The sequence below is a fragment of the Morone saxatilis genome, unplaced genomic scaffold, assembly GCF_004916995.1.
Source record: "Morone saxatilis isolate NCDOM2014 unplaced genomic scaffold, NCSU_SB_2.0 Contig7, whole genome shotgun sequence".
In the NCBI taxonomy this organism is placed as follows: Eukaryota; Metazoa; Chordata; class Actinopteri; family Moronidae; genus Morone; species Morone saxatilis.
In genome coordinates, this window is record NW_023340246.1 from 15,438,406 (window position 1) to 15,466,193 (window position 27,788).

A 27,788-nucleotide genomic window follows, 5' to 3' on the forward strand; every position below is an offset into this window, starting at 1 on the left:
GTGTGTGTGTGTGTGCAGGGTGATGAGCATCCTTCAGAGGTGTTCTGGGAGTTTTTTTTTATCCCCTAGGATGGAGAAGTGAAGGCATGTAGTTATATCCTGTTAATGACATTATGACCTGTGCTACCCGAAGTGACGATGTGGGAATCCTCCTGAGCTCAACAACAACTACACACACACACACACACTATACACACACACACACACACACACACACACTGTTAATACCTGCTGTGTGTCTCCTTACAGACGCTGTCTATCAGGATGGCACAGCTCTTGGACGGAGCCGGCAAACTGGGCTGGGTTCTGCTCAAGGCTGCGGTTCGTTTCGTGTTCATGTTCCTCAACAACTGCGTGGCCATCCCGTCCTACTGCTTGTACCTGCTGCTCCTGCAGCCGCTCAGAATATGGGACAGCTCCGTGTTTTGGCACATCGAAGGAGTCATGTTCAAGTGGTTGCTGGCCATGGTGTCTTCATGGGGCTGGATCGCAGGTTATACAGGTAAGAGAGTCTGTTGTTCTGTGTGCTGCCTCGCATGCAGATATGTGTGTATATTTGCATGTTGGATTAGCTGGCTCGTGTTTTAAAACCGGTGAAGTTGCTCTTCAGCCCCAGTTTGTGCGTCATGTGTCTACGGGTCATTTAGCAACACTAACTTCGGTTCTTGAGGTATTCCAAACATCCCCAAAGACTCTTCTCGCCATCTGGGTTAAAACAAACCTTGAATATACATAAATATATATAAATACTTCCCAGATGGTTAGAAGAGGCTTCTGGGCTCTTGGATATATATTTCTGAGAGAAACGTCACCTCTGTGATTCCCAATGTGAGTGTGTGAGAGGCACAAACTGCGGCTGATGAGTAAGAACCAGTGTGTGTTGGTGTCCCACTGCCCTCTCTGTGCTTTCTCATGAATTGGGAATAAGTCAGTAAAAGGGGATTGCATTGGGATTTGGTTTTACACATTAATTGATGATAAATAATGTCTATTTACTAAGTACAGTGAAGAATAGTTTTGGTATAACGTACAGAGACAAACTAACGGACACTCGTTAGAAGAACAGCAGGTTGTCGTTAAGTGTGTGTCGGTTCCTTTTAACTGGCTGGTTGAATATCTTGAACTGATTGGGGCAGCCGGCGGTGTTCGGTTGCACAGAGCTGGGAGCAAAATGCTTACAAATGACTAACACGGGGAGCGACACGGCGTCCTGATTAATAATGCAGAGCGTTCAGCCTATAGCACACCTGGTCGTCTGCTTACACACCTTCATTGACCTGAGTTCAGAAGTGAGACAACATAAGGTTGGTGAAGTTTAAATCAGATGTAACGTACGCTGCCGTTTACACACAGCACACACTAGCAGATATTATGGTTTCTGACACATCTGTGTGACAAGATTTAACATTTTTAATGCAGATTTTGGTCTTTTTCCATAAGTTTGAGCTGATGTGACCTCTGAACCTTTTGCAGCTACAGTTACTAAAGAACAGTGAGGTATCAGGGCCACATAATCATTCTTAAATTTCACTTTAATGCAGTAAAACTACGGCGAGGTATGAAACGTGTCTAATGTGAGTGCAACACAAAGTTAAGAGCCTTAAAATGAACTTTAAAGAAGTCACAGACTCAAATAAAAGAAGCAACAAAACGGAGTAACGTTTGATTTTACAGCGAGTCACACTGTGTTACATGTGATAATGCCAGATATGATGCCATACACACTCACACACTCAGAGCTCTGCATTTTAATGGTATACTTCTTGCACCAACATGCCAAGTGGTAACTCTCTGGCGTTGTTGTTTGCCACACGTGGGTCAGCTCAGAAGGATGACTTGTGCCAGACTGCTGTCAGATATTGGCCCCATTTCAGAAAAAAGACTGTTTGAACAGTCTGACAGAAAATTGAGATGTGAGTGGTAAATCAGTACGGAACAACAAACACTGTCGATGTAAACGTAGCTTTATGTAAACAGTTTTTTTCAGATTCAGGGGGCAGGAGTCCTGAAACGTGTGAGCGTCAGTGTTGTGACCCAAACTCAAGGACGCGTTGACATGGACGGGTCGATCGGCCCCGTTACCTTTCCCTCACAAGGCAGCAGTCCTGTGTAACCTCCGCTCCCCTGAACGACCCTTCAATCTGGACAACACACATCATTTAGATGCTCCAGTTTTCGTCCAAGGTCGCAGCTTCACTGTCGCGCTCACTGCACATATATTCCCCCCCCCTCATTGTTCTTTCTAAGTAAGAGCTGCAAAGTGTGTGCGTGCAGATGTCTGCTGTTTTTAAGTGCAGACAGCTGACTGCTGACCAACACAGTGTGATTCAGTGTAATGCTTGTTAAAGGTCCAGTGGGTAACGTTCAGGAGGATCTATTGGAAGGAAGGGAAGATGCGTAGGTTTGTTTTCAGCAGCGGATAATCAACTGAATATAGTAATGTGTATGTTTTTGTTACCGTAGAATGAGTTTATATCTACAGACACTGCTGGTCGGCCGTGTTAACGTGCTGTGTTTGTTACAGTAGCCCAGAAGGACCAAACCAAACACTGGCTTTAGATAGAAGCGTAGAAATGTTCTTTTTCAGCCACTGTAGTTTCTCCTTCATGCTCCAAAGGTCAGGGCGAAGCAACGGAGTTACAGTCTGCAGCTACACGGCGAGATGCCATTGAATCCTACAACAAGACTCTACTTACTCTACTCTTAAATTGGCACATATAAATAAATGTCTGTGGAGTTTCCGAGTTTGCAAAGATTCCCGCTTGTGTTTTAATCGTAAATAAAGACAAATATTCGTTGTTGTTTTTTGGCCAAGTTCCAGATAAAAACGTACATTTTGTGTTGCTGCTTTGTTCCGCCTGCTCTTGCACTCATAAAGACTTGATGTGTGGAGGAAACGGGGATACTCCTTCACAGCCTGACACTCTGCAGGCTGCAGGCTGAGCTTTGGTTAACTATCAGAGATGAAGGATGTTGCATCACCTCCACTGGAGAAGCAGAACAATGGTGCTTTTGTAGATAATACACGAACACCTTATCAGTGCGCGTGGTGCCATAAACTGTATATTCTTTACTATCACACTGTAGGGAAGCTTTCTGGACTTACCCACGCCTGGTTGGAGGTTAAATATCAAGCTTCTCATAGCGGATTAGTTTGAATCATTAAGTAAAAGGTGAAAGTGAGACTATGGTAGTGTGAGGGGAACACGCACTTATTCTCAGTTGTGTATCACTGAATGTTTCTTGAACTCTTAACTTCAAACTCAAGCTGCAATCTACATGCCTACAGCAGGAAATTATTATTATATATTATTATTAAATACACAGATCTGCACAAGAAGCTTTTCAGACTCTCTCGTCTCTGGTTAGGTGTTGATTTTCTTGGTCTGATATCAAAGACAGGCTGCGATATTCGATCAGAGGAAAGACGTTTCAGGCCTCCTGCAATAAGGTTAACTCGTGAGAAGCAATTAATCACATTCACGTAGCTTCAGACAGAATACTCGTCTGTGACCGCTGCAGAAATGTTGACCATAGAGCTTTTAGTAGCACTCTGATCTCCGCCCCGTTGTTCTTGTAGAAACGTAATGACGACAACTGCTGGAGCTCGGCTCCGTCTCTCGGTGAGCGAGGTCAGACTGATGTGTGTTTAAGTCATTCATCCGTAACTAAAACACATTTTATTAAAGAACCCTGACCCAGTGTGTTTTATCTTACTATTCCTCCATGCCAGCGATGGGTTGTCCATCCATCCATCCATATATCTGTCTCTTTCTTGTGAACGTGTATCTCAGGATGGCCTTCAGGGAATTTCTATAAATTTGGCACAAATGTCCAGTTAAAGATGAACTGATTAAATTCTGGTGGTCAAAGGTCAAAGGTCAGGGTCACTGTAACCTCACAGAATCACATGTTTCTGGCTGGTGGTGCAGTGTACGGAGCGCCACACACGGTTCGGTGCGGACCAAATCTAACCGTTAACTTTAAATACGGCTGTTACAGCAGATGGAGCTGTTTGTACTCTTACAATGATTGGGTTAGTGAACATTACTTGTGACGTGTAACCAATCAGATGTGGGAGGGACATTGAGTGACTCTAGAAAGTGTAGTTTTATTATATTGTATAGTGTAAAAAATCTATATTATTATAGTAAACTGTAAAACTATTGCACCCTTATTTCTGGCCATAACTCAAGAATTCATACACGTATTATGACAAAGTTTCACACAAATGTCTAAAAGAATAAATCAATGACGATCAACTTCACTGAGACGTCTGGTCATTTTACAGCGCTATAACTAAGGAAGAGATGGGGAGATTGCGACCATACTTCACATTTTCTCGGATACTGAATTGGTTAAACTAATCTCGGGAGCCTTCCTTAAAACTGTGGCGACTGTCTCGATCTCCTGTGCAGCCGGTGGTAGACGAGCCGGCGTCCTTACAGGCCGAGCATCTGGTACGTACAACCGGGTTGAAGATGTGTGCGACGCTTCAGGTCATTGTTGGGGCACCATGTGACCTCTACTAAATTTCCTCCACGTCTTCACTAAATATATTAAATGAGTCTCAGTCCCTCCAGAAAGAGTGTTTTTTGTGATTGTTGCGGGCAAAAATCCTTGATTACGTTTTCTTAAAAAACGCGATGGAATATGCGGGATTTTTATGCGAAAAAATTGCGGCTTCATCGCGGGGTTTGCAGCTTTTCGATGATGTTCACGTCGCGTAATTACGTCACTTCATAACGTTCCCATGGCAACAGGGGAAAATGGCTGCTCTTGTGTGAAGTAAACGCAACATTTTTCCAACTTTCTGCGAAGAATATATGTTGACTTTTTTGCAACGGAAAAAGCGGGATTCTGAAATCATTGGCAAGGCTCCGCATTTATTTTTGCGCAGAAATTGGCAATTTATGCCAATGGAACTTTTGGGCTGAATTTATGCGTTGAAATTATGCGAAATCGCATAATCGGGGCGGTTTTCTGGAAGGGGCTGGAGTCTGGACAAACATTTATGTAAACTGCAGCTTGACCGGTCGGCGGAGGCGTACGACCGTGAGGCGGTAAACTCTGGTGATATAAGATAATGGCATCCTGACGTCAGATACTCACATGTGATTATTCCAAGAGCAGAAAGCTACTTTGACCCACAGACTGTGGACAGACTCCAATAACGATCTTCTACATCAAACCTGAGATGATGATATTTTGATCAAGCTGCTGTTTATTGTGTCCTGCTGAAGCTTCGAGCGTCCGTATGTCCGTTCAGTTTGTGTCGGCAGAAGTAAAACACAGATGCACTGTGTCACTGGTGCAACAAATGATGGTAATTACAGTTCGTTAGCCCACTTTGCAGGATTAAACTTGATTATACGAGAACTACATTTCAGAGAATTGTTGGTTTCGTGCGTCGAGAATGAATCATCCTGAAATTACAAAAAAAAAAGAAGTTTGATGGACAGTTAATCTCAGACAGCCACACACGAGTTGTAGTACATTTAGTGGCATTATAGTCATGTGATTACTTGTATTGTCATTTGAGCTGACCCTCTTTCCCTGTATGAGTCCTGATCAGCGACACACACACCAGTGGGCTCCAGCAGGTGCAGTAAAGCCAGCAGGATTAAGGTTTCATTGCGTGTGCCACGAGTGGGTGGTCTGTTGTACCTGTGACGAGATCGAAGATGATGACTGTGAGATTGCAGACGTGATTGCACACTTGTTTCCCCATTTTGGATTATGTTTTTCCGAGTCTGATCATATTTAGAACATGATGTTTATATAAAAACACAGTCGCCTCATTATTCATGTCCTTGTATACATGAATGTGACAGTATCCAGACTTTAGACTCCACACAGGCGTGTCTTTGACTCCTTAGTTTCCCTGCACATTTTCTTTTGTTTAATCTGCTACGATTTTGATAATTGATATTTATTTAGCAAGCTAGATTTGCTGCTTTGTCTTTTTTGGGGTTTTAAACAAGACATTTGATGACCTTACTTCAGTCCGGCTCTTGGACATTTTTTACTGCCCCGTAAACGTAGTAAAACTTATTAAATCTTCCAATTCAACTGAATTTGAACATTAACCTTCTCAACACCTTCTTAAATATCCCTTTTCTTAACTGGTGTCTTGCTTTTTCTGTTATTGTTCTTTCTGTTTTGTAAACTCATCTTTCTGCTCTTGTGTTTGCTACTATCTTTTCTCTTTTTTACTCACGTTGTAAAGAACTTTGTATTTTTGTAATTATTAACTCCGTTACTTACCTTTTTAGTTAGTAAATAATTGAGGAAATGATTGATTAACCAAGTTCTAGTTTAACTTGTTGCATTTTATCACTGCCTTTGTAGATTATACTATTATCACTAGTAATGGCAGCTAAGAGTCGAAAGTGATACTAAGTTTTCCTCTTTATCACGTGTTAGGCTTTTTATTTCCAGCAGCATGTACGTTTACACGTTTACACTTTATTATATTGTTTAGAGCTCAAACGAGTAGTTGATTGACAGAAAATTAGACCTATGAAACAAGGGCGTTTGGATCAGGGCTTTTGAGACCGATAACCGATCACCGGTCTATTTAAAGCCTTATGTTTATAGTGTACTTACAACACACCTCACACAGCGGCTTGCCCCACTCCGCCTCTCTCTGTTCCTCTCTCCGACCGTTTGTCAACCAGTTAGAGGTGTTTAGATGCCACTGTGTCCTTTTTTATTCTTTTAAAATGAACCAACTGTCTGCAGTTTTTGTTTTCATTGTACATATATTATCATTATTTCCTTTACTAATCGTTTGGGCTTCAAAATGTCAGAAAATAGAGGAAACATTATAATTTAGGTTGAGTTTACAATACAACAATATACAATATAACTTGTTTTATGCAACCAAATGTCCAAACCCAAAGACATTCAGTTTACTATCACATTTGAGTGGCAGCAAGTGTTTGTGTATAACTCGTATTTCAGTGTTTCCGTTCTGTTTTGGTACAGAAATGCTCAGATTTCAGTAGGTAAGGCTGGAGTACATTCAGCGTTCATTATTTCACGTTTGCAGCCACAACAGAAAACTGCTCTTCGTTCGTTAGAGCCTCTGTACAGCCGTGGTGCACCCACACAAGAGTTATCAGTTACTTGGCCGATCAGACTCATTATGGGGACTGTGTGGGCGTGTACAGTCTCCCTGACTGTCCTGCATTATCTTTGTTTCTGAATGAGACAGCTTTGATTCTTTACAGTGTGTCAACCTCAGCTGAACTCCATAGTGCGTCGGGTTTATCACCACGTTATGTCTGGTAGCCTCCCGTTTGAGAGCATTTGTGGTATTTTGTGCAGTTTGTGTAGCTGTCAGGGTCTCTGCGATGGATGCAAAGGCAGAAAGCCTGAAAGCAATGCAAGGAGGAGACACAAACGTACGTCTTGTGATAGACTCTACTGTCAAAAAGCAGCTCTGAAAGCATTAGCACTGCGCACTTTGAAAGCTTTTATTTAGGGATAAGGACACAGACTTCAGTAAAAGTTTAATGTGTATAGTGCATGACAACATACTGTAAGAAACACGCTCAGGTCTCGTAGTGAAGGAGGCGACCCAGCGGGGAGTAATGGCTCTCTGGGGTCAGGTGAGAGGGCCACAGCATGAATGGGCATTAGCATCACTGTTGTTCTGCGGCCCTGATGCATGTTTGCATAAGTGGAGGTTTCACTCCATGAGCATTGATATGGATGAACGTCACATTATGTGGTCAATCTGTATTTTAATGTTGATGTGTTGTTCAAATTCAAACATTTAAAGGTAACCGGTGGGGTTCAAATGAGCTTTTGACTTTTAATGAGACGAGACAATTAAAGACGATTCCTGACACAGGGACAGGTTTACATGGCTCTTAACTCTTAATCCTGTTTGAACCTTTTCAGATGTGGTTTAGACATTTCATGGCCTCCTGGATCAGGGCTGAAATGTCTCTGCAACTACTGGATGGGCAGTCATTAAACGTCCTGCATGTGTTCGTGGTCCCCAGAGGATGAATCCTACTGACTTCGGTGATTCCTGAATTAGGACGTTGAACTTTGTTGATCCCCTGACATTTAACAACGTCCAACAGTTTGGTTTACGAGAAGCATGACGGCTTCAGAGAGGCTGAAGAACCCTGATCTCTTTCATAAACACACAACGACAACAAAGAATCCCTTAAATTAGTTTCTTGAAGGAACCGTGAGCAGGGTATGTACTGAGTGTGTGGGGTTACAGTTAAAGCTTAAGTTAAAACAGTGCTCTTTGACACTTTTTGGCGTTTCTGTTGTGAACTTGTTGTCCAACATGTATACCAGTAACAAAACATCTGCCCAGCTGTGACCATGATTCCTCCTGTCTGTGTCCTTGGCTGCTTCTTCTACAACCGTAGTCGCTTTTAACTGAAGATGAAGGTTATTAAGAACAGAAACAGCCTCATATTTTGGCTGCTAACGTCTTTTTAAAGTGAGTGATCATGACCTGAGCTGTCACCATTCTGTTGCCGGCATTAATTTACTGCTATTAATCAGCACTCGTCACCCAGTTGACCCAGTCACCAGAAAGCTTTGAGTATCAATGAAAATGTCCTTTTCTACAATCACATTTCATATAGGAGGCGGTGCGATGCCTTGCCACGTCTCTCTCCTCCTCTAGAGATGATGGGCGGCGAGGTCAGCTGTCCGTCGTTGAGCTGACCACCAGTACCGGATTAGACAGCGTGCCTGCAGCATAGCTGTCATCCTGCTGCACCAACTGTGTCATCTCTCAAAGACAATTTCCCTAATGTGTTCTCTCTGACAGATGACCCATCTCTGTGATATCATTTACGCTCATCTCCCGCCACAGTGGGGACTCCAGCGAGCATGAAGGCACGCTCCTTATGAAACGACGTTGCCTTCAGGGCACCCGCACAACCCTGTCAGGTGTCGCAGATGTGTCATTTGTCTCGGTTCCGGTGCTCGTGAGGTTTGATCTTATTCTCCGGAGGACAGGAGGTGAAAAAAAGGCCTGAACTGAACAACGAGCCAACAACTCGTCCGTCTCCTTCCCGTTTAAAAAAGATCAGTTTCTTAACCTCAACGTGATTCGAAAGCAACCTGTGTCGTCGGGCTGCGGTTTAGAAAACGATGAGTGCATTAAACAAGATGGAAGGAACAATGATTAACATGTTGTTGCTTGTTTCTCTGTCAATACATGCACCAAACAGCAGTTAATGAGCTCACTGGCTACTTAAGTGGCTTCCCTGTCCGTAACTGTAATATAATAAACAGTGTAAGTGTGCTTCCTGCATTAAATATGTGCAATTATTGTTCATGCTTGCAGCCGTGGAGTGTCTCCTCCAACATCTACTAATGAACTGCTGAATGAATAAGTTGTGCATTAGCATTACATGACTAAATCTCATTTTGAACGTGCTGAATAAGCGAGCAGCAGGTACACACAGTGGGTTTGGATTTCAAGGTGGAGCGAGACCCGCTTGCAACCTTTTGTCATCGTAAACTAACCTGTCAGGGAAATGACTCGGCCTTTTAATGTGAGCCCTGCAGAAACGGTTAATCTGATGGGTCGCTTCAAATGCTTTTTTCTTTCTCCTGGGATTGTGACAGCAGGTCTTACACCCCGTTCAGTGGAGTCTAAACTTACATATAATTGTTTTTTACCATAAAAGACCTCTTGTACTCAGATATGTGCCCGACTGATTCAGAATAGATGTGAACAGATTTTAGCCGTTGCGTTAAAGCATCTCGTTTGTGTCGTGTGCTGCACCGACGGATCCTTTGTCACCATTTTTGTACCGCGACTGTTTCGGTCCATGTTCTCGTGACCGTGTGTCTCCACATACACTGCACTGCTGACTCCGACTGAGCCGAGGCTGCTGCTCCTTAAACTGTTGTGATTTCCCACAGCTGTCTTTGTGTGCTCTCACTTTGTGTGGTGACTTCCTGTATTTCCCGGCCGGTGTGAATGACCTTGGTGCTTTTTTTAGTGTGAAGACGGAGCAACGGTAAAAGCAAGAACACGTGGAAGCTTTCCCTCACGCCCAAACTGAAACCATATCTGCAAAGCATGCTGGTCTTTGGAGGCTGCTGTCAGTGGAGAACAGCTTTTTCCTCTGTATGACTTCTGTCTTTTCACCAAAACCTGACATTTATCATCTTCAATCAAGTAAATAAAGTCGACATCTTACTAGGTGTCAAAGGCCACAGAGAAGAGATGTATGACTTTCTGTTCTTTGATTCACCAAACCCTGACATTTATCATCTTCAATCACAGTGTGACATGTTGTGTGTAGTAAAAAGAGCTTTTCTAAAGACGTTTTTAATATTTTCTATTTGACTAATTGTCAGATTTGGGCAGTACGATCTTGTGTTGTTCTCGGATCCTTTTTCAACGTTTTGTCATGAACTAAATATGTCAGTCTCGCTCGCAGCTGTCTGGTAATGCGTTGGTGTCATGTTTCTTGCCTGATTAAATTTTAAACTTGGCGTCCAAAAACAATTCTGATTTATCTTCATCTGCCAGCAATCCTAAAGTTAACTCCCCCATAGAGAGGAAGCACACTCTGCACCCTAAGGCCTGACTGAGGCAACATTTTGCATTACACACAAGTGGAGCTGGTCAAATCTACGGGGATTCCCACTTAACCATTGCGGCCCAGCGAAACCTTTTCACCTCCTCGGGTTCTCTGTTAATGTGCAGAGCTGTCGAAGAGCGTTTTTTTAAATTGCAAAGGAAGCTCACGTGTTCCACAGGAGGGCTGTTGTTGTCACTCCCTCATCTTACAGCCGCATTCCTCCTTTTGTTGCAGCGTCTGTGTGCATCCAATCAACAATCAGATCCAGGTGAATGGTTTGTAAAGCAGCCTGAAGATGTAAATCAGGGGAGAAAGCGCTGAAAGCCACTGGAGATCCACTCCTGTAGGTGCTGATAGAGACACTTTGGTATTGTTTGGGAGAAGTGGAAACACTATATCACTGAATTATAAACCGTAGAAAGAGTTCACGCATAGTAGACTCCCATAGGCGGTGATAACCTTTTTAACCAGTCCTTAAATCAGTTAGATGTTTCATTCAAATGCAGATGACTGGGTGGAAGTAGTGTTAATGTTACTGCCACCCTTTCTTTCGCCTCTGAGTGACTGCAGACCGTGTAACGTTACCCTCAGGGCGCTCGCTTACGTCTTGAATTACAAGCGAGGTTTGTGACGTCACCAGCAATTTTGTTATCGAGTCGTCTGACGTTTCCTTCAGTGCGGACATTTAGCCAAGAAGCAGGTCGATCAGTGTGACCGGGGAACGTAGCGAGCTGGCAGACTCGAGTCGGGTCACAGTTTCTTGGAAAGGCCTTGTTTCTGGTTTGAGTTTGGCAGAAATTCTCGAAGACTTAGTTACATCTGTGGTTGCACATTGGTGTCGCCGCGCTGTATCTCAGCCTGTTGAGTGTGTTTCCTCATATTCTCTTAATCTTCACCCTCTTACTCATCGACATGCAGCTTTAAACGTATTAATCCAAACTGTTCGGCTGTGACATTTGAGTGAAGCTGGCTGTAAAGTCACAAAAACAGGAAATGAGTCACATCTCCGCAACATTTTGTCGGATCATGATCAGAATTGTTCTGTGGGCAGATGAGACCTCGATGTACCTGTGTGCAGTGTACCCTGCTTGATGTGCCTGTACTTGGCCCAACGAACTGCAGCTCGCAGCTACATTCTGCTTCGTATTATTTTTATCACTTTGACAGCGAACAAAGCCCCGGTTCTGTTCTCAGCCTTACATGGAAGCTATATGCGTTTTCACTGAAAAAGGAAGCATTGTTTATGGATCGTAGGCATGCAAATAAGCCCGGTGTCCTGTTGTAGCAGGATGTAGACATAAACTACTGCTTATCCAAATAAAAAATGTTATTTCAGGCTGGGAGCTGCCACACAAACAGGTGTTGACGACACAAAGCATCATGATTACGTTTTAAACTGAGGATATTCAGACTGTGATCTTTGTCAAGAACCTGCTGTGTTGTTTACTAAAAATAAATAAAGTGCAGCTTCTGATACTAAGTGGAAAAGATTGCTAAACTGTCTTATCCTGAAATGTTACCGTCACTCAAGAAACTGCTGATGAAATGACAGCTGAATCCTCCATTACTTCTGTTATAGAAATTCTGACATAGACAGACTTTATACACCGTGGTTAACACTTTGAAATACTAAATAAATGTTATTCTTACAAGTTCCTAGACATTTAGCACCTAGAGTCATGTATCAAGGATGTCACAGCTGGTACAGCTTGTGGTTGTGTCAGAAACCACATATACATCCGCACACTGAACTATGTAAGGAAATCCATCTTTTTCTTTTTTCCTCTGCTCTGCTCTGCTCTGCTCAGTGGTCAATGGTGAAAGTGGTTGTGATACCATTTCCTGAAACTCACTTCTCCTTTCAAACCACATAAACAACATTTTGCCATTCCCTTTCAGCATCAGTAAATTCACACGATGACTAGTGTAATACAGTAAAAACGCCTAAAAACCGAGCTTTAAATCAGCCTTTTTACACAATATAATCACCCAAACCAGCTCTGGAGTCGGTCTGAGACTCATTTGTCCACATTAACAGCAACAGTGTCAATGTTTTTCCAACCCACTCAGACGGTTGGAGCATGGAAATAAATGTTTGCTCTGATCCAGGCAGGGAGGACATGCAGATCAGATCGGTGTCAGGCTGTTTGTAGTCAGGGAGTGTCGGTTTTAACTGATGTACCATTTATTTAAGGAGGCACTCCACACTTACACGTGTTGAGATGTGAACAAAATTCATGGCTGTGCTTTGATGAAACACATCAAAGCTGCTGTTTAAGATTGACATTCTTACCAAATTTATGAAAATCTGCATTTTACAGGTTGAAAACGGTTCTACACGCCGTGACCTGCTGACCTCCCGCAGCCCTCACTTTGGCTGCGTTATTCAGTACTTCCACTTCCCCTTTCAAAAAAAAACTGCTGGCCTCATTTTTAAAAATGTAATGCGAAGAAGCATTCACAGGAATTCATGCTAGTTTTTGCTAAACCTCAACTTGGTTTTTATTTCTATTTTGGCGCAGTGTCTCGGACTTGTGCTTTAGACTGTAGAAACGCCACCAGACTGCAATATTTACCTCGATCTCACAACACATACGGATAGCCGTGAGTTTAAAAGCTCCAGCGAGGTGTCTGCGGACACGGAGAGTCTGACAACAACGTCTCACGGCTCATTAGCTCTCACTACCAGCTCGCTGTTCCTGTTACACTGCCGTGGTCAGTCTGTCAGTCACACCGGTCAGTGTCGAGGCCGGGCTGTCGAAAACCGCTGTCCTCTGAGGTCTCTGATGCATTTTTTAAATCAGTCTGAGAGGGAGGGAGAGTTGAGGGGCGTACTTACACTTACCTACACAGACAGATTGGATTTCAGTGTGTGAACCAGAGATGGCTCACCTCACTCTTTTAATTATGTTGAAACAATGAACCACACCTATCTCACGGTGTTTAAAGCAGACTTCACCGATCGGTTTGTTTTTGTTCCCACTGTATGTTTATTATTATTTAAAACCCTTTTTGAACAGTTTTCACTGAACCTTGGTGGGTAAAGCTTTAATGTGGATCTGAATTAAGGAGCAGATTGTTTCTTATTAACTGCTGCACTTCAGTAATAAAGCTGATACATGTTGCTGTAGTTGCTGTGGTGTGTATTTTATAGTGGATCCAGATCTACATGCATATAAAAAAACATTTTCAATACTTGAGTGCATTTTTGCAGAAGGTACCTGGTGGAGTTTTTGACCCGTAGTAGCACAATGGGGAAATAAGGAGACACACATTTCACTGATTGACCGTTGGCAGCGGTAACGAGCCAAGGAAACGTAATAATGCAACAAATGAGGCAGTAAAAAAGACTGTTAGCGAGCAAACATGGATGTAAACAACGCATGATTTTATTGCATTTAACACCTCAAAGACTCACACAGTCTTGGTGATGAACACAAGAAAACCACAGGGACGTATTCAAAAGATATTATTGTGCGCAGCCCGTTAAACTTGAAGGTGTGTGTTTGTTTTGCCTTGCAGTAACAGAGTGGGGTGACGACGTAGGGCCCATCTCCGAAGAAGAAGCCATGGTCATCGTCAACCACCAGTCCACAGGAGATGTGTGCACCCTCATGATGTGCCTGCAGGACAAGGGCACGGTAAGAAGAGAGACAAGTGTATTACCTCACTGTACCCTTTTTAGGAATATCAAGCATATAACGGTGTTGAGGTCGAACCGGGGCACATCAGTGTGGATAGAAGCCGTGCAGTATTTTGGACCTGCAGGGCGCTTAGCGCCGCCTGTGTTTTGCAAAACAGGAGGCTGTCTGATCGTGTTTGTGCGCATCTGTCACCGCAAATAAGGGGTTGCTGTAAAAATTGCACACATTGCTCTAAAAACCCCTCCGAGTCTGGGAGTCGAGTATGTTTGTTTTAAGGCTGTTTGTCAGAGGTTAGCCAATGTCTTAATTGTCAGTTTGTTTAGCCAGATGATACTTGCACAAAGGGAAGTGTTTACAAAAGCAACGATTAGTTCATATTAACAGGAAGATCCACTTTGGATTATCTCACGCTGTTAGTTGGCAAGTTCTGATGTTTAATACATTCCAGGGTTATTCTGTAATTAAAAGTTATTTATGATTCATGTACTGCTTTTGACCCTTTTCGTAAATGGCCTTTTTAACAGTCAACATGGCAGGAAGGGAGTTCTTTTTGTAGAGCAGGAGAGAGCCACAGTGATGGGGATGATCCGTTTTTCAAGTCAAAACAGTCAACAGAGTAGAGACGGAGCGACGGCGCAATGCAATGCTGTGGTTTGCTGCATTCAAATAACACAACGCGAGTTTCGAGCCGACAACAGATGTGCAAAGAGTCGAGCGGCGGCTGCTTTGCATTCTTTCTCACTCCTCGTTTTCAACAGGCAAGGAAGCTAAACGTGTCTAAACTTCACACTTGTTTATTTTACTCAACGTATATCCATCGGAAATGACACGTCACATACTCCTACAAGGTCCACATAGTTGTCTGACAGCACCATAAATACAGATATGTCGACACACAAAATTGGCTGTCACAGAGAGAATTGGAGCCATGAAAGCGATGAAGCATTATGAAGGTTTTTGGGAGGGTGCTTGCTTTGTGTGGTCATAAGGCTGTAACAAAGAGAAAAGGTTCAATATTGAACATTTTCAGCATTAATTGGAACATCTGACTGGCTCAAAACTGCAGCAGAGCACACTACAGAGGGTACAACTCCAGACTGTCATGTCACTTTGTTGACTGATCATTTAGTTTTTTTTTCTGTATTAATCAGACTTTTTTTTAGGGGCTCAGCTGCTTGTTTAATTGCCAAAGTCAAAGTGGCCACTACACTTTGTTATTAACCAGATGTGCGTCAATCAAACACAAAAATAACTAAATATCGTCCGGAGCAGAAGTGAGTTTGAAAACAGAACATCAGGAGAGAGACGTCACATTATCTGTCCACATCCTGGAATGATTTCCCCTAAAAGAATCATTTACACGTAGCTCGCTGTCTTGCCACCCTGTACAAATCATCCAGGAGTCTGGCTGTACATTTCTGGGACGGTGGGGGCAGCTGTGTTTGTTGTTGTGTGTGTTTTTTTTGGGCTGCGGCTGGCGCTGCACTGGAGCTGCCGAGCTGCGCACACCCGCAAACGTGATGACATGATCCGCCTCAACAACAGCATCCCTGGCCCAGTTTATCCTCTTAGCACTGAAAAGACAGTAAGCCAAAGCTGCACTGGTGCAGGTCATCAGGGTGCTCAGAGGGGCTGTATCAGTTTTGGGCTCTGGCACCAAAAGCCCAAGTCGTGTGCTTTTGGTGCCAGACGTGTAGGGTTGAGCAAAATGATTCTGTTTGTTTACATTTGTCTTTTTTTTTTCTTCCCTTCCCTTCTTCCCTTTTTCAGGTGGTACGAAAAATGATGTGGTTGATGGACCATGTGTTCAAATACACCAACTTTGGCCTAGTGTCCCTGATCCACGGGGACTTCTTCATCAGACAGGTAAGAGACCAACAATTGGCACCAGACTTAGTAGGTTTACGGGGCGCTATGTTGTGTGTTTAACATGTTTGTTTGTTTGTTTGTTTGTTTGTTTGTTTGTTTGTTTGTTTGTTGTGATCGGTCAGTTAGCCACCAGAAGTTGAACATTAACCTGCTCTACTCTGGGTGTGTTTTATTTGCTAAACTACCCTCAGGGCTACATCAACAGCTGTCACTGGGAGGTGAATTACTATTATCCCTCACATGTCAACACCTTGTCGTTCCCTGATGGCCTCTGGATTAAAACATAGACCCTTTAAGTCATAACCCAACCCTTTCGACCTCCGGCTACCTCTGGCTTCATTTTCTGCGCTCTGCAAAAGTCGCTACACATCTGCTTGTCCCAGCTGGACAGCAGATACGTTTGTGGGTTTCCTACGGCCTCTTCTGAGAAGGATAACAGCAGTGGACAGCAGTGTGGGAGGGCTGCTTAGGCCCGCTGGGTCAGACTGACCCTTTTGTTGAGGGGGCAGCTGGAACAGAGCAGCCTACTCTTGACAGGCCTATGTTTGGAGCCTGCAAGGCAAAGGGGAATTCCTGGAATATCATACAAGTGGTGTAAGGGAAGAATGAGTCACTGTAGATTCATAGTAAATGGAAAAATACTCACAAAGTAATGGGATATCTTATTTGTCTCTATATGGCTGGGCCAAAATAAAATCCTAGTTTCTATTATTTATTAAATTATTTTCAGTTTTGGATTCAATTCACAATTGTAAAAGATTTTTTCCTGCAAAACACAGACTATTAAAAACTATTAAATATTATTTTGTAGGACTTTGTGCCGTCATTGTTATGCACACTCAAAGAAATACCATTAAGCCGTCAGTATCAGGTCCTTCAGCTAAGTATGGACGTCCACTTAATTAATCAGTCTCAGCGCAGATAGAGCCCAAAAAGTCTGCACACTAATGAATCTGCTGCTGCTGTTTGGGTTCTTCTTGAGTCAGTCTGATATTTGCAGACAGCTGGCTAGCTAGCATTAGCCGCCCATCAAATAGAAGCAGGCTGAACGAATTTAAATCTGCAAACAGTTCAGCCGACTCCTGCGTTTCACCTCTCATATCCAGAGATTATATTGTGTCAACACATGCACAAACCGAGCGCGCAGATACGTTTGTCTCTCTTGTGATGTCAGATGTCACCATTACGTTCACTGCGAGTCACCCAGAGTCAGGGGCAAACTTAAGTACAACTATGTAGTGTAACTATTCATGTCAGTTTATTTGAAATTTAAATAATCAAATAAATTCAATGTATTGTAGTACTGTACTGCTATGTGTCACAATATATCAGTTTACGGTGGCAAAAAACAATTTTCATTTCATTTAATTGCTGTTTTGTCTAAATAAATGTTATAAAATAGTGAAATAATGCTGATCGCTGTTTCCCAAAGCCCAAGGACTGTCCCCTCAAACGTCTTGTTTTGTCCACAACTGAAAGATATTCAGTTTACTGTCATAGAGGACTAAAGAAACCAGAAAATATTTACATGTGAGAAGCTAAAATCTAAATCAGTTTGTGTATATTTGATGCATTAGAGGTTGGTAATGAGGTTTTTTCCCATATTTTCTCTCTGGGGCTAAACAGAACTTACTGACACCTCCAATAGGACAAAAACGTAAATAAATATCATTACTTCACGTTAAATGACAGCACTGCTGATAGATTGTGTCTGTTGATTTGTTTGGTCGGTCCTTCTCTCACTTTTTTTTCCTTCACTTTTCACATTTTTAGCTGCAGAAACACCACAGCAGTGGCAAAAGGGAATTACATGTTTTTTAGGTCATGCAAATGCTTTGCCATGGAATTTCACATCAGGCACTGTGCCGAGGGTGACGCACCCTGAGCCTGCTAACAGCCAGTCGGGCTGTAGTGGAAGGCCCGAGCAGCCTCCGTCATTTCTGCCATCCTCTCTGTGGTCCCCGCTGGCATTCTTGCATGTGCGTTCTTGACATCCTTCCCCAGAATACTTCACACATCCACACAGCGCAGCAAGCATCTGCCCTAGCTATCCAAGCATCTGCTGTCCACTCAGGCTGGCAGACATGTCTCCAATATCGTTATGCACAGCACAACACAGCAGGCTTTGATGGCAGTAGCATTTACTTGTGGTACCGGGCTGTAATTGAACTTTTTCCCTTGGTAGTGTTGGTGTTCTCCACCTTTAAAACCTAAGATCCTTCAAATTAGAGCAATTTTGCACATCTGATAACTAGAAAGTGTCAAATTACTTTGTAGCACGATTACAAACATATGATTTGGGGCATAGAAACATAAGTGTTAGCTGGATAAGGGGTCACATGGACTCATCTGGCCAACAAGTGAAAAAACAAGTTTCCATGAGAGGAAATTATAGGAATGAGATGTCATTTTAGTTGGCATTTGAAGCTTGGATGAAAAGAAAAAGCAGGCTAGTGTTATGGCTGCAGGTGATAAGAAACATGTGAAAGTGTTATCTCCAAATATATTATTCAGATACATTTAAATGGATATTTGCACATTAAAGTGTATAAGTCTGCATACCTCTGCACCTCTGCATATATTTACAACCAATAGCTAATATTACTTGGTAAGTTTGATTTACAAATTAAGCATCCTCATTTAAATTGATTGACCTGGAGCGTTGACTGTGATTACTCCTTTAACAAGTGTCTAATGCATGTACACCAAGCTAAAACAATAATGCAACAGTGAATACCCTTACAGACGGTGTAATGTTCAGCCTTTGTTGAACGTGTTCATTCAACTTTATGGTCATTTTGGAGGCTGCAGTTTGTGCTGTTGTCGAATTGTATTCCTTTATACTGATTTCTTATTTCATACACCTCATTTATATCGATGTAAAAACACCTCTCAGTATAAAACCAAATACAATTCAGCTGTACCACAAACGTCAGCCTCCAAAATAACGGTTGTCAAGTTGAATCAACACCTTTCTTCTTAACAAAGAGAGTTTAACAAAAAAACTGAACATTACAACCTTCATGAAAGTACGAGTTATTGCAGAACTGTTGTTTTCGACTCCATTACTTTGAGCTGGGTGTACCTAATAAACTGGCAACCTTGGTCCTTGGTTCCACCTCACGAAAGCATGTGAGAGCTTAGCTGAAACGCAGCTGAGCGGGTCGCTCACTTGAGAGACGGGTGGCCTAATATTAAAGACCTTCAGCGATGGATGAAACCGTCTGATGAAGTCCAAATGCAAAACATTATTAATTTTTAAAAAGTGATATTGTTGTGACATTGGGAAAGCAGGAGAGGTACTTAGTCTGACTCTGATAGCAACGTTGTGGGGAACATTTCTTTCAAATCACATAAAGCTGCAGTAAAACCCACAGCAGCAGCCTCAAGGTCGTGTATAGGTTTGTGATGTGTTTAAATACCTTTTTCTCTCCGTCTCTCTCTGGGAATCAGAGACTTTGTAGCTGCAGCTAAGATGAATTCTTCCCTGATTTTTGTTTTGGTGAAACAGTCCTGATATTTAGCCATTTTCAGTGTGTTGAAAGCAGTTTTACCACATGCGGCCGCACATTTGCTCACATGACACATAACAGAGTCCAGACCGGCTATGCTAATGCATTTAAAATGGCTTTTGACCGGGCATAACTAAAAATCAATCCTGCTCCTCCTCGTCCCATCACTGCTAATGCTCTTAATGTTGTCAAGGCCATCATGTTTTGCATCCATTTCAGTGGTCCCAATAATGCTGCTGTGAGTGCTCCACAGTGTTACTACATCTAACTTCTCATTTGTGTTAGGCTGTTTTCATTTGTTTGGTTGTTTGGTTGCCGACACAAAGCATCAATCTTAGCAAGTTAATTAATTAGCATTTACCCTCAATAACTTTGTTTCCTCAGGGCAAATAAAGAAACTGTTCTTGAGATAATTGCACTTGTTTTGAATGTAGTCACCTAGTTTTAAGACTGAATGCTGATGATCTGAAACTATAGTAACTTTGTCACCTGCGACCTAATAACAGATGAAACTACGAAGCTTACGTTGTTTATTTTCTTAACACATTTCCTTTTGTTCCTACAGGGTAAAGCTTACAGAGACAAGCAGCTGATCTACCTGAAAGATCACCTAGACCAATACTACCACAGTCGCGACAGGAAGTGGATAGTGCTGTTCCCTGAAGGCGGCTTCCTGCGCAAGCGACGGGAAACCAGCCAGTTGTTTGCTAAGAAGAACTCTCTCCCCCACCTGACCCACGTCACGTTGCCTCGTCTCGGGGCCACCCAGGTTATCCTGAAAACCCTGTTGGCCCAACAGGAGAACGGCAGCGTGGGCAGTGAGACTGGGACCCCTAACCAGACAGGTAACTAACACACACACACACACACACACACACACACTTTTCTCTGTGGCAATCTTATGGTTTCCCAGATCCTTTTCACAGGAATATTGTGCGATCTATTTGAAGTTCTGTTCTAATTAGGACCGGGTTGTATTAGAGAGTGTTTAGAGATTTAGTGGCATCCAGCAGTGAAGTTGCAGATTGCAACCAACTGAACACCGCTCGCGCCTGTATTTGATGACCTGGAAATGACAACAGGCTGTGAAGTGTATAAGAGAAAACTGTGGTGGCGAAAAGCATAAGAGGCCGTATCCAGAGCCAGTGTTGAGTTTGTCCGTTCTGAGCTACTGTAGAAACATGGCGGTTCAAAATGGCGTCCTCCATGGAAGAGGACCCTCTCTCTAGATAAAAACAGCTAATGTTAAGGTAATGAAAACATAATGATTCCTATTTTCAGGTGATTATAAACCAATTAAACATACCTATGAATATTATATTCAATTTCTGCCAACTGATCCTCCTAAATGTGAAACGGTGGACCTTTTTAAGTAAGTTATTTGAGCTTTTTATGCCTTGATTGGATAGAAGGAAGATTAGTTATTTATAAAAAATATAAATTCTATAGACATCACAAGTGTGTTTTATTTGAATCAGTTCACCCTGAAATCATAGATAAATGTGTCCGGGCCAGCCCAGAATGTCTCCTGTTTTTTTGGTGTTCAATCTTATGTGCGTCTCCCCTGGGCTGTATCACATCTTTAAATGAGACAAAACTGCATGCTTGCACACTTCAGGAGGCCAGCTGATACTCTCATTGCTGTGAGGTGACAACGTTTTCAAATTAACAGGAATCTGGAACAACCTGATGGGTTTTTTTCCTGATTGACAGCCATTAATCTGAAATATTAAATGAACATAACTGAACACAAGTGAAGTTGGGATTGAATTTGAAGGTGTTCTTTGAAGTTTTCGGGGTCTTAAAAAGTTATTTTCTTCCTTTACGGTCTTCTGTTGGCTAGAAGGCCAGTGATGGAGCATGCTTCAAACATGAAGAATTAAATCATCACCTCTGTGTCTGACTGTCCTCTGGGAGTCCTGTTTTAAATGAAAGGTGACTGGTGGTAAAGATTACCAGGAGAGGAGGGGGATGACATGCACAGAGGTGCCAGAAATTGCTTCAAGGTCCCTGAAACCCCAGTGGTTATTTGCAGGAGAGTAATTTTTCTGTCTGGAGACCAGCCCTAAATACAGCCAGTGAGCAGGAAGATAACTCTGCAATTAACAACCTTTTTGAGTGGCAAATTTCTTTTTTGGACACTTGGATTTATTTGCACTAATTTAAAGATATTTTACAGAAGAAAAAGGAAAAACTATGGAAACCATGTGTCTTTATGTACACATTGTCTTTAAATGGATCTAGATATTATACCACTACCTTTGTTTGCTGATTTTCCTGATTCCTTAGGATAAACATCCCTTTTTTCACCACAAATACATGACTTACTAGGTCTAATTAGTCACTGAGGTTCCATTTTATACTAGTTTTTTTGTTGCAAGTCAGATTAACAAGATATGTTAATCACATGACTAGAAGATATGGGAATGATGAGCATTCAAGTGTTCAGACAAACTCAAACAAGAGTACATTTCCTTCAGCTGTTGAGCTGAATATGAGAAACAAAAGTTGGCCTGTGTTTTTGTTTGTTGTTTGTTTTTTTTATGCCTTGTTTCAAAAGCTTTTTAATCTAGAAAAAGTTTAAAAAATACATGATTTTACTAAACAAAATTATCCAGATAACTCAGCAAACCTGCGTCTTGGAACCGTCCCCAGCTAAAAGCACAGTGTTAAAACATCCATAAACCTATGGATGCAATGAGTCCCTGTTGCCCGTGCACACTGCACACTCAGTTTAGCCAGCAGACTCTCCTGGCGTTGGCTCAAAATCCATTTTAAGGGTGTGCTGTGTTAAAAGTAATTTGGACAGACTTTGGGCCAGCATTATTGAAAATGTGGCTCAGGGACTTTTAGCCTTTCACAAGTTTGCTAACACAGCTCTGTGTCCTACAGCCTCAGCACTAAGTGCAAGACGCTGTCAGTTTATCCCTCTGCAGGACAGAGCGAGGAGCATCTCTTTATCGGCTGTTGTAAAATTTAGATAAAAGCGAGCACAGCTTCATTTATGTGCTAAATTATCTGCTGTATGTGCATGTTTTTGTTGGCTTTTCTGCTACTTTGGCACGAAGTCTTTAACCGTCTCTTCAGTGTCAACAAACGCTGATGATAGCAGATGTTTTGTTTATAACCCCTGGCGGAAAGGGGTTTTCTAAACATTTAGGGTTATTAAACATGTCAATTCTTTTCATGTCTTATCACACATTAATTATTTTTCTTTTTGTATATTGTAGTTCCAGTTCACATCCCACTTCTCCGTGTCCTCTCCTCTGTTCCAGCAGCTCAGGAGGAGGAGCGGCTGGTTGCTGCAGTAGGGCTTGTCCTTTCACTTGAATCTAGCTAATGGCATTAAAACCTAGGGCAAAAAAAAACACACACACCCAGAAGAGCACTGTGTCCCTTGCTACCCTGTGCTCTGTGTTGTGTGTGTGTGTGCCTGGCTGATCAAAGACACAGCTCTGTCTCCCTCTGACCCTCCCTGATGCTCTGCAGAGGTGCCCAGAGCTTGCTGACTCACTCAGAGACAAATGGGCCACTTGGAGAAAATAGGATTTGATGTAAATGTGTGTGCCGCTGTGTATCAGCCATGCAATGTCAACCAGGCTAAATACACACAGCACAGCGCAGATACACAGCACATGGGTCACTGGTCGCCAGTGTAGTTCACAGCCCTGCAGAAAAGGCTCTGTGTGCGGCTCAGACTGATAAGGTTTATGTGTTTATAAAACACTATTTACTGTTGGCAGGTATGCAAAGTTCACAGCTGTGAGTCATTTAGGCTGGGAACAGTGACTCAAAGGTAAATGTGTTTGATAGCAGCAACCAATCGGAGGAAGTTTTTACCCACGTTTTCAGTCAGTGGGAGGGACAGGTGTGGGCTTCAAGTGTTGTAATTGGCCTGCAGAGTGGCCTGACAGAGAGCCAGATATCTGCCAGTGTGTTTCCTTCCTCTAACCATTTACAGAAAGGACAGGGCCTCTCTGATGTCATTTTAAATTACCACGGCTGCTGTTATTACAGTATTGTTTGTCACAGCATATAGGGCACCAGTGATACCTTGGCTCAGGGCCCCCCTGGTCTTTTGGCTGGCTACTCACTGGAGGCAATGGCTGCCTTTCAGCACACTTGGACAGAGATCTGGATCCAATTACCCGCACAGGGATAGCTGTGGTGTTAGCCAATCCCATCAATGCCAAGGATGCCTATCAAGTCACGATGCTAGCGCCTTGTGCCTCAGCTGTTGGGGTTTTTGTGCGTCTTTTTCTGGTGTTTTCTACAGAGAGGTGTATATTATCAAGCATAAAAAGCCTATGTCAAATCAAACATCAGATCCAAAGTTGTACACTGTGACGATCCCTACGAAAGTAGTTTAGTTTATCCTTTTGGGTAGCATGGGCCACTGGCAGCTCATTGTAATAAGCTAGATCGATATTAAAATATATCAGCCAAACTGAATGTTTAATACTAACTAATACTTAATACTTTTCGTAAGTTAGAAAGTATAATTTTGTGACATTTTAAGTGATTTACACCATCTGTAACTATTTAGTTAGCTAGGTCCACGTGAGTAAAAGTAGCCTATGAGGAGGGAAGTACATAAGCGCTACCCCAACTGTAATTAACGTAAGTTACTTTGGCTGTTGTATTAGCAACACATTAGCCTCCGACAGCTAGCTTGGTAGCTTGGTTAGCACTAAACTGATGGCAGAAAAGCAAAATTAACAAATAAATCAACAATTACTAAACGGCTCTAGAAGGACATCTATCACAGTAAATAAAAGACGCTGGTCAATATTCGCTCAGTCACAAATCTGACAAAATGGCCGACGCAACAGTGTCAGTTAAACTTAACTGCCATGGAACTGTGCCAGCAGCGGTTACCGTAGCAACAGAACACCCAACTGAAAACAACTGCTGGTTTCTATTAAACTTGACCCCCTTTCGGGTAGCAACCGTTGCTAAGGATGGGCGTTAGGTTTTTGTTAATATTTAGATATTTCTTTTGTACTGATCAAACACTTGCTAGCTCGAACAAACAGTATTTACTTGCTATGATGTTATCTGAGTGTAATATGTAACTGTTCGTAAACATTTGGACTTATACAAAGGGAAAGGAAGAGGCTCTTTGTACAAGTCTGTCAGATCTATCTGTTTGAAGCTGAAAAACACAAAAGAAAACATTCGTCAGGAACTTTTTAAGCCAGAGGAAGGAGAGAAGTTGCATCAGAAACCTTTATTTAGTCGGCCGTATTGGCTTGAACTGAGGCCGGCGACGGCATCCTCACTGGCGGTCAGCAACCACTCTCGAGTAGCATTAGTACTTTGTGTTCATTTGTGTTCAAATAGGGTTGGGGACAGATAAAATCCTCTTATGCTATATGTAATTCTGCATTGTGATAGTTGTACGAAACTGTACATAACCTGGAATTTTTACATTTTTAAATACTGACACAACTAAGATACTTGAGCACATTGGTGACTCTTAGCCCCTCACCTCACCATTTTTCTGTATTTTATGTGTGTGAAAAAAGGTTGAAATTATGACATGTCAGCAACATTTCCTCTTTATTTTTTATTTTACTGCTCTTGAGTGTAATGTGTAACGTGGCTGATCAGTAGTTAAAATGTAGCTTCGCCTTGTCACACAGCCATGGCATATTTACCTCGCATAAAGAAACCAGTGTGCTCGGAGAGGGAAGTGCTTGCTGCACAGTAACAGCAGCCCGGGCTGTGACATTAGTCAAGCAGTCAAATATGCTGCTCTGCCTCACATCAACCTCATTTTAGAGCTGTCCTTGCTGACTGCTTGTGTTTTTTTGCTTTTGACAGGCTGGTTCGGCTTAAAGGGACACAGGAGTTTAGTTCATATACAGTGTGCGTTGACGTTTTTAAGGCTGTTATCGGTTTCCTATATGTGCATCCAGAACAAATACAGGTCTGGACGTGTTTGGACTAGCTGAGTTGTGAGAGGGGGGATGTGTAGACTGTCAAACGCGAAGAAATATGACTTTAAACATAACACGTGATATGGTGGAGGATCGACTCTTATGTGTTTCTCAAGATTTCCCACAGTGACACACTACACATCGATGTACTGTGGAAAGTCACTGCGTCTTTACTGTCAAGGCCACGCCATTCTTCACACACACGAGTGATGTATGAGTCTTCAGTCGTGCAGGTTTTGAATGAATGAACGAACAGGTTTAATATAAAGAGGATACATCATCCTTATCATACACCTCCTTTCATTTATTAATCTTATTTGCAGTTCCAGGCAGGTGAGCACAGAGCTGACCCTGCTTAATGTACATAAATACTCACACACATGCACCCTCGCAGCTGACGTGCTTTTATCAAGTGTTTAGCATTCCCTCTCCCATCTGTCATCTTCCCTGTCTCGCTACTTCCTTTGCCCTTTTTCACTTCTTCTCCACCTGTCTTCCTCTCTCGCTCTCTCTCCTCTGTCTCACCCCGCCATAAATGGAGGTCCACCAGGCCTTTATTTGGTTAAATAACACGATATTTAGAGGTGGAAACATTTATTTTTACTGTGACTCATAAACGAAGCCATGAGCCAAATTCTTTCAAGTCAGGACTTCAGCTGGTAAGTCTGTTTTCCACCAGTCACTTTGGCAGGTAACCAGCCTTCATTTGGCTGCACTGCTGTCTTATAAAAACCTCTCGGGACACCTAGCAGTTAGAGATACTCTCAGCTGGACAACCAGGGTTCAGCCTCTGTGATGGCATCTGAGCTATAGAAATGTCACTGAATCTCTGCCAGCTGCGGGGTGCTGCTGTCCTCAGAGCCTTGTTGGTAGTGGACATACAAGAGGAGGACTTTTTTCATTTGCTGTGATGTGTATATAATGTTGCGATGTTGTTTGTTTATATTAAACATGGCCAAAGTTTCAAATATGGAGGTAAATGTTAACCCTGTGAGGTTCAGACCGCTCTCAAAGCAATGTTTTTTTTTCGACAACGCAACCCAGTATTATGCAACAAAGATTAGGACATAGGACGTAAAATTGACTTCAACGTTTTAAGTACAAAGTCTGTGTAATGTCTGATTGAGCCCATGTGTGAGTAGAGCAGGTAATTGTATGGAAAATTCATAATAAGTGAGTGTGTCTGACTTTGATGACGTAGCTGCTTCGTACTCTTTCCTGCTTGCTTTTATATATTGCTTTCCACTCTTTTATTTGATATTGCAGATATGTCCAAATACACGTATTCCCGTAGAAACCGAGACAGAAGCTAATGAGGCTTGTTACAGGGCTGCATAAAGGGCCAGTAGAAGATATTTAAAGATTTTTAACTGAATCATGCAAAGCTATTCTAGTGGAGTCCCAGAATGAAAACATACAGCTGGAAATGAACATTATAGATCCCCTTTAAGTTTGTTACAACTAAAATACTGGGTAAAGTCGAGCATCATCAAGCTTGCCTTTTTAAAATGTGTCCTAACAGAGTCTCTGTATTTATGTTTCTTCATGACAGGTACTAAACGTAAAGGCCTGCAGTGGGTAATAGATGTGACCATAGCTTACCCCAAAGCAAAACCCATGGACATCCAGACCTGGATCTTTGGTTACAGGCCTCCCACAGTCACACATGTACACTACAGGTAAGAATAAAAATGTTTGGTCATTACATTTACCTGTTATACTTCCATCTAACATTTGTCTAACCTAGTTTTCAAAACTAATTTGTCCCTTACCGATTGGGTAATTCTTGGCCGATACCGATGTTTAAAATAACTATTTGGCTGACGCAGAGCTCTACAGCAGCTCATTGTCTGTGCTGCTGCATGGAGCACATCAGTGTTTGTGACAGTGATGGAAAGCAGAGTTGATTATTTCTCCAATATCTGAGTTGGAAATGACCAACACAACATTAGGCCGGTGGAATACCATCTCACCACCGGTGTCAGACAACAAGGCGAATATCGTCTGATACTGATGTTCAGCAGATATATTGAGAGGGGGACACCAGAGCCATTTTTACTAAGCAAATTTCTTGTGCAGCCAACATGCAAAGACCTGCCGCAGGCCACTGACACGGCATCACGTGGAAATGCACCACATTACATCATGAAATAAGCCAAACACATTGTTTGTAGTTTGTATCATTAATGCATATATATATATATATATATATATATATATATATATATGCGTTCACAA

At 42.4% G+C, this 27,788-nt stretch overlaps 1 protein-coding gene across 1 annotated transcript in view; it reads left to right on the plus strand.

The window, feature by feature from the left end:
- Positions 1 to 216: 216 nt before the first annotated feature.
- Positions 217 to 27,788, plus strand: part of lpgat1 (lysophosphatidylglycerol acyltransferase 1) — a 43,088-nt gene continuing 15,516 nt past the window's right edge. The window contains 5 exon segments of the mRNA XM_035678114.1: positions 217 to 502; positions 14,106 to 14,224; positions 15,998 to 16,093; positions 20,174 to 20,453; positions 27,103 to 27,229. Of these exon segments, the coding sequence (XP_035534007.1) occupies positions 265 to 502; positions 14,106 to 14,224; positions 15,998 to 16,093; positions 20,174 to 20,453; positions 27,103 to 27,229 (860 nt within the window). The 5' untranslated portion in view covers positions 217 to 264.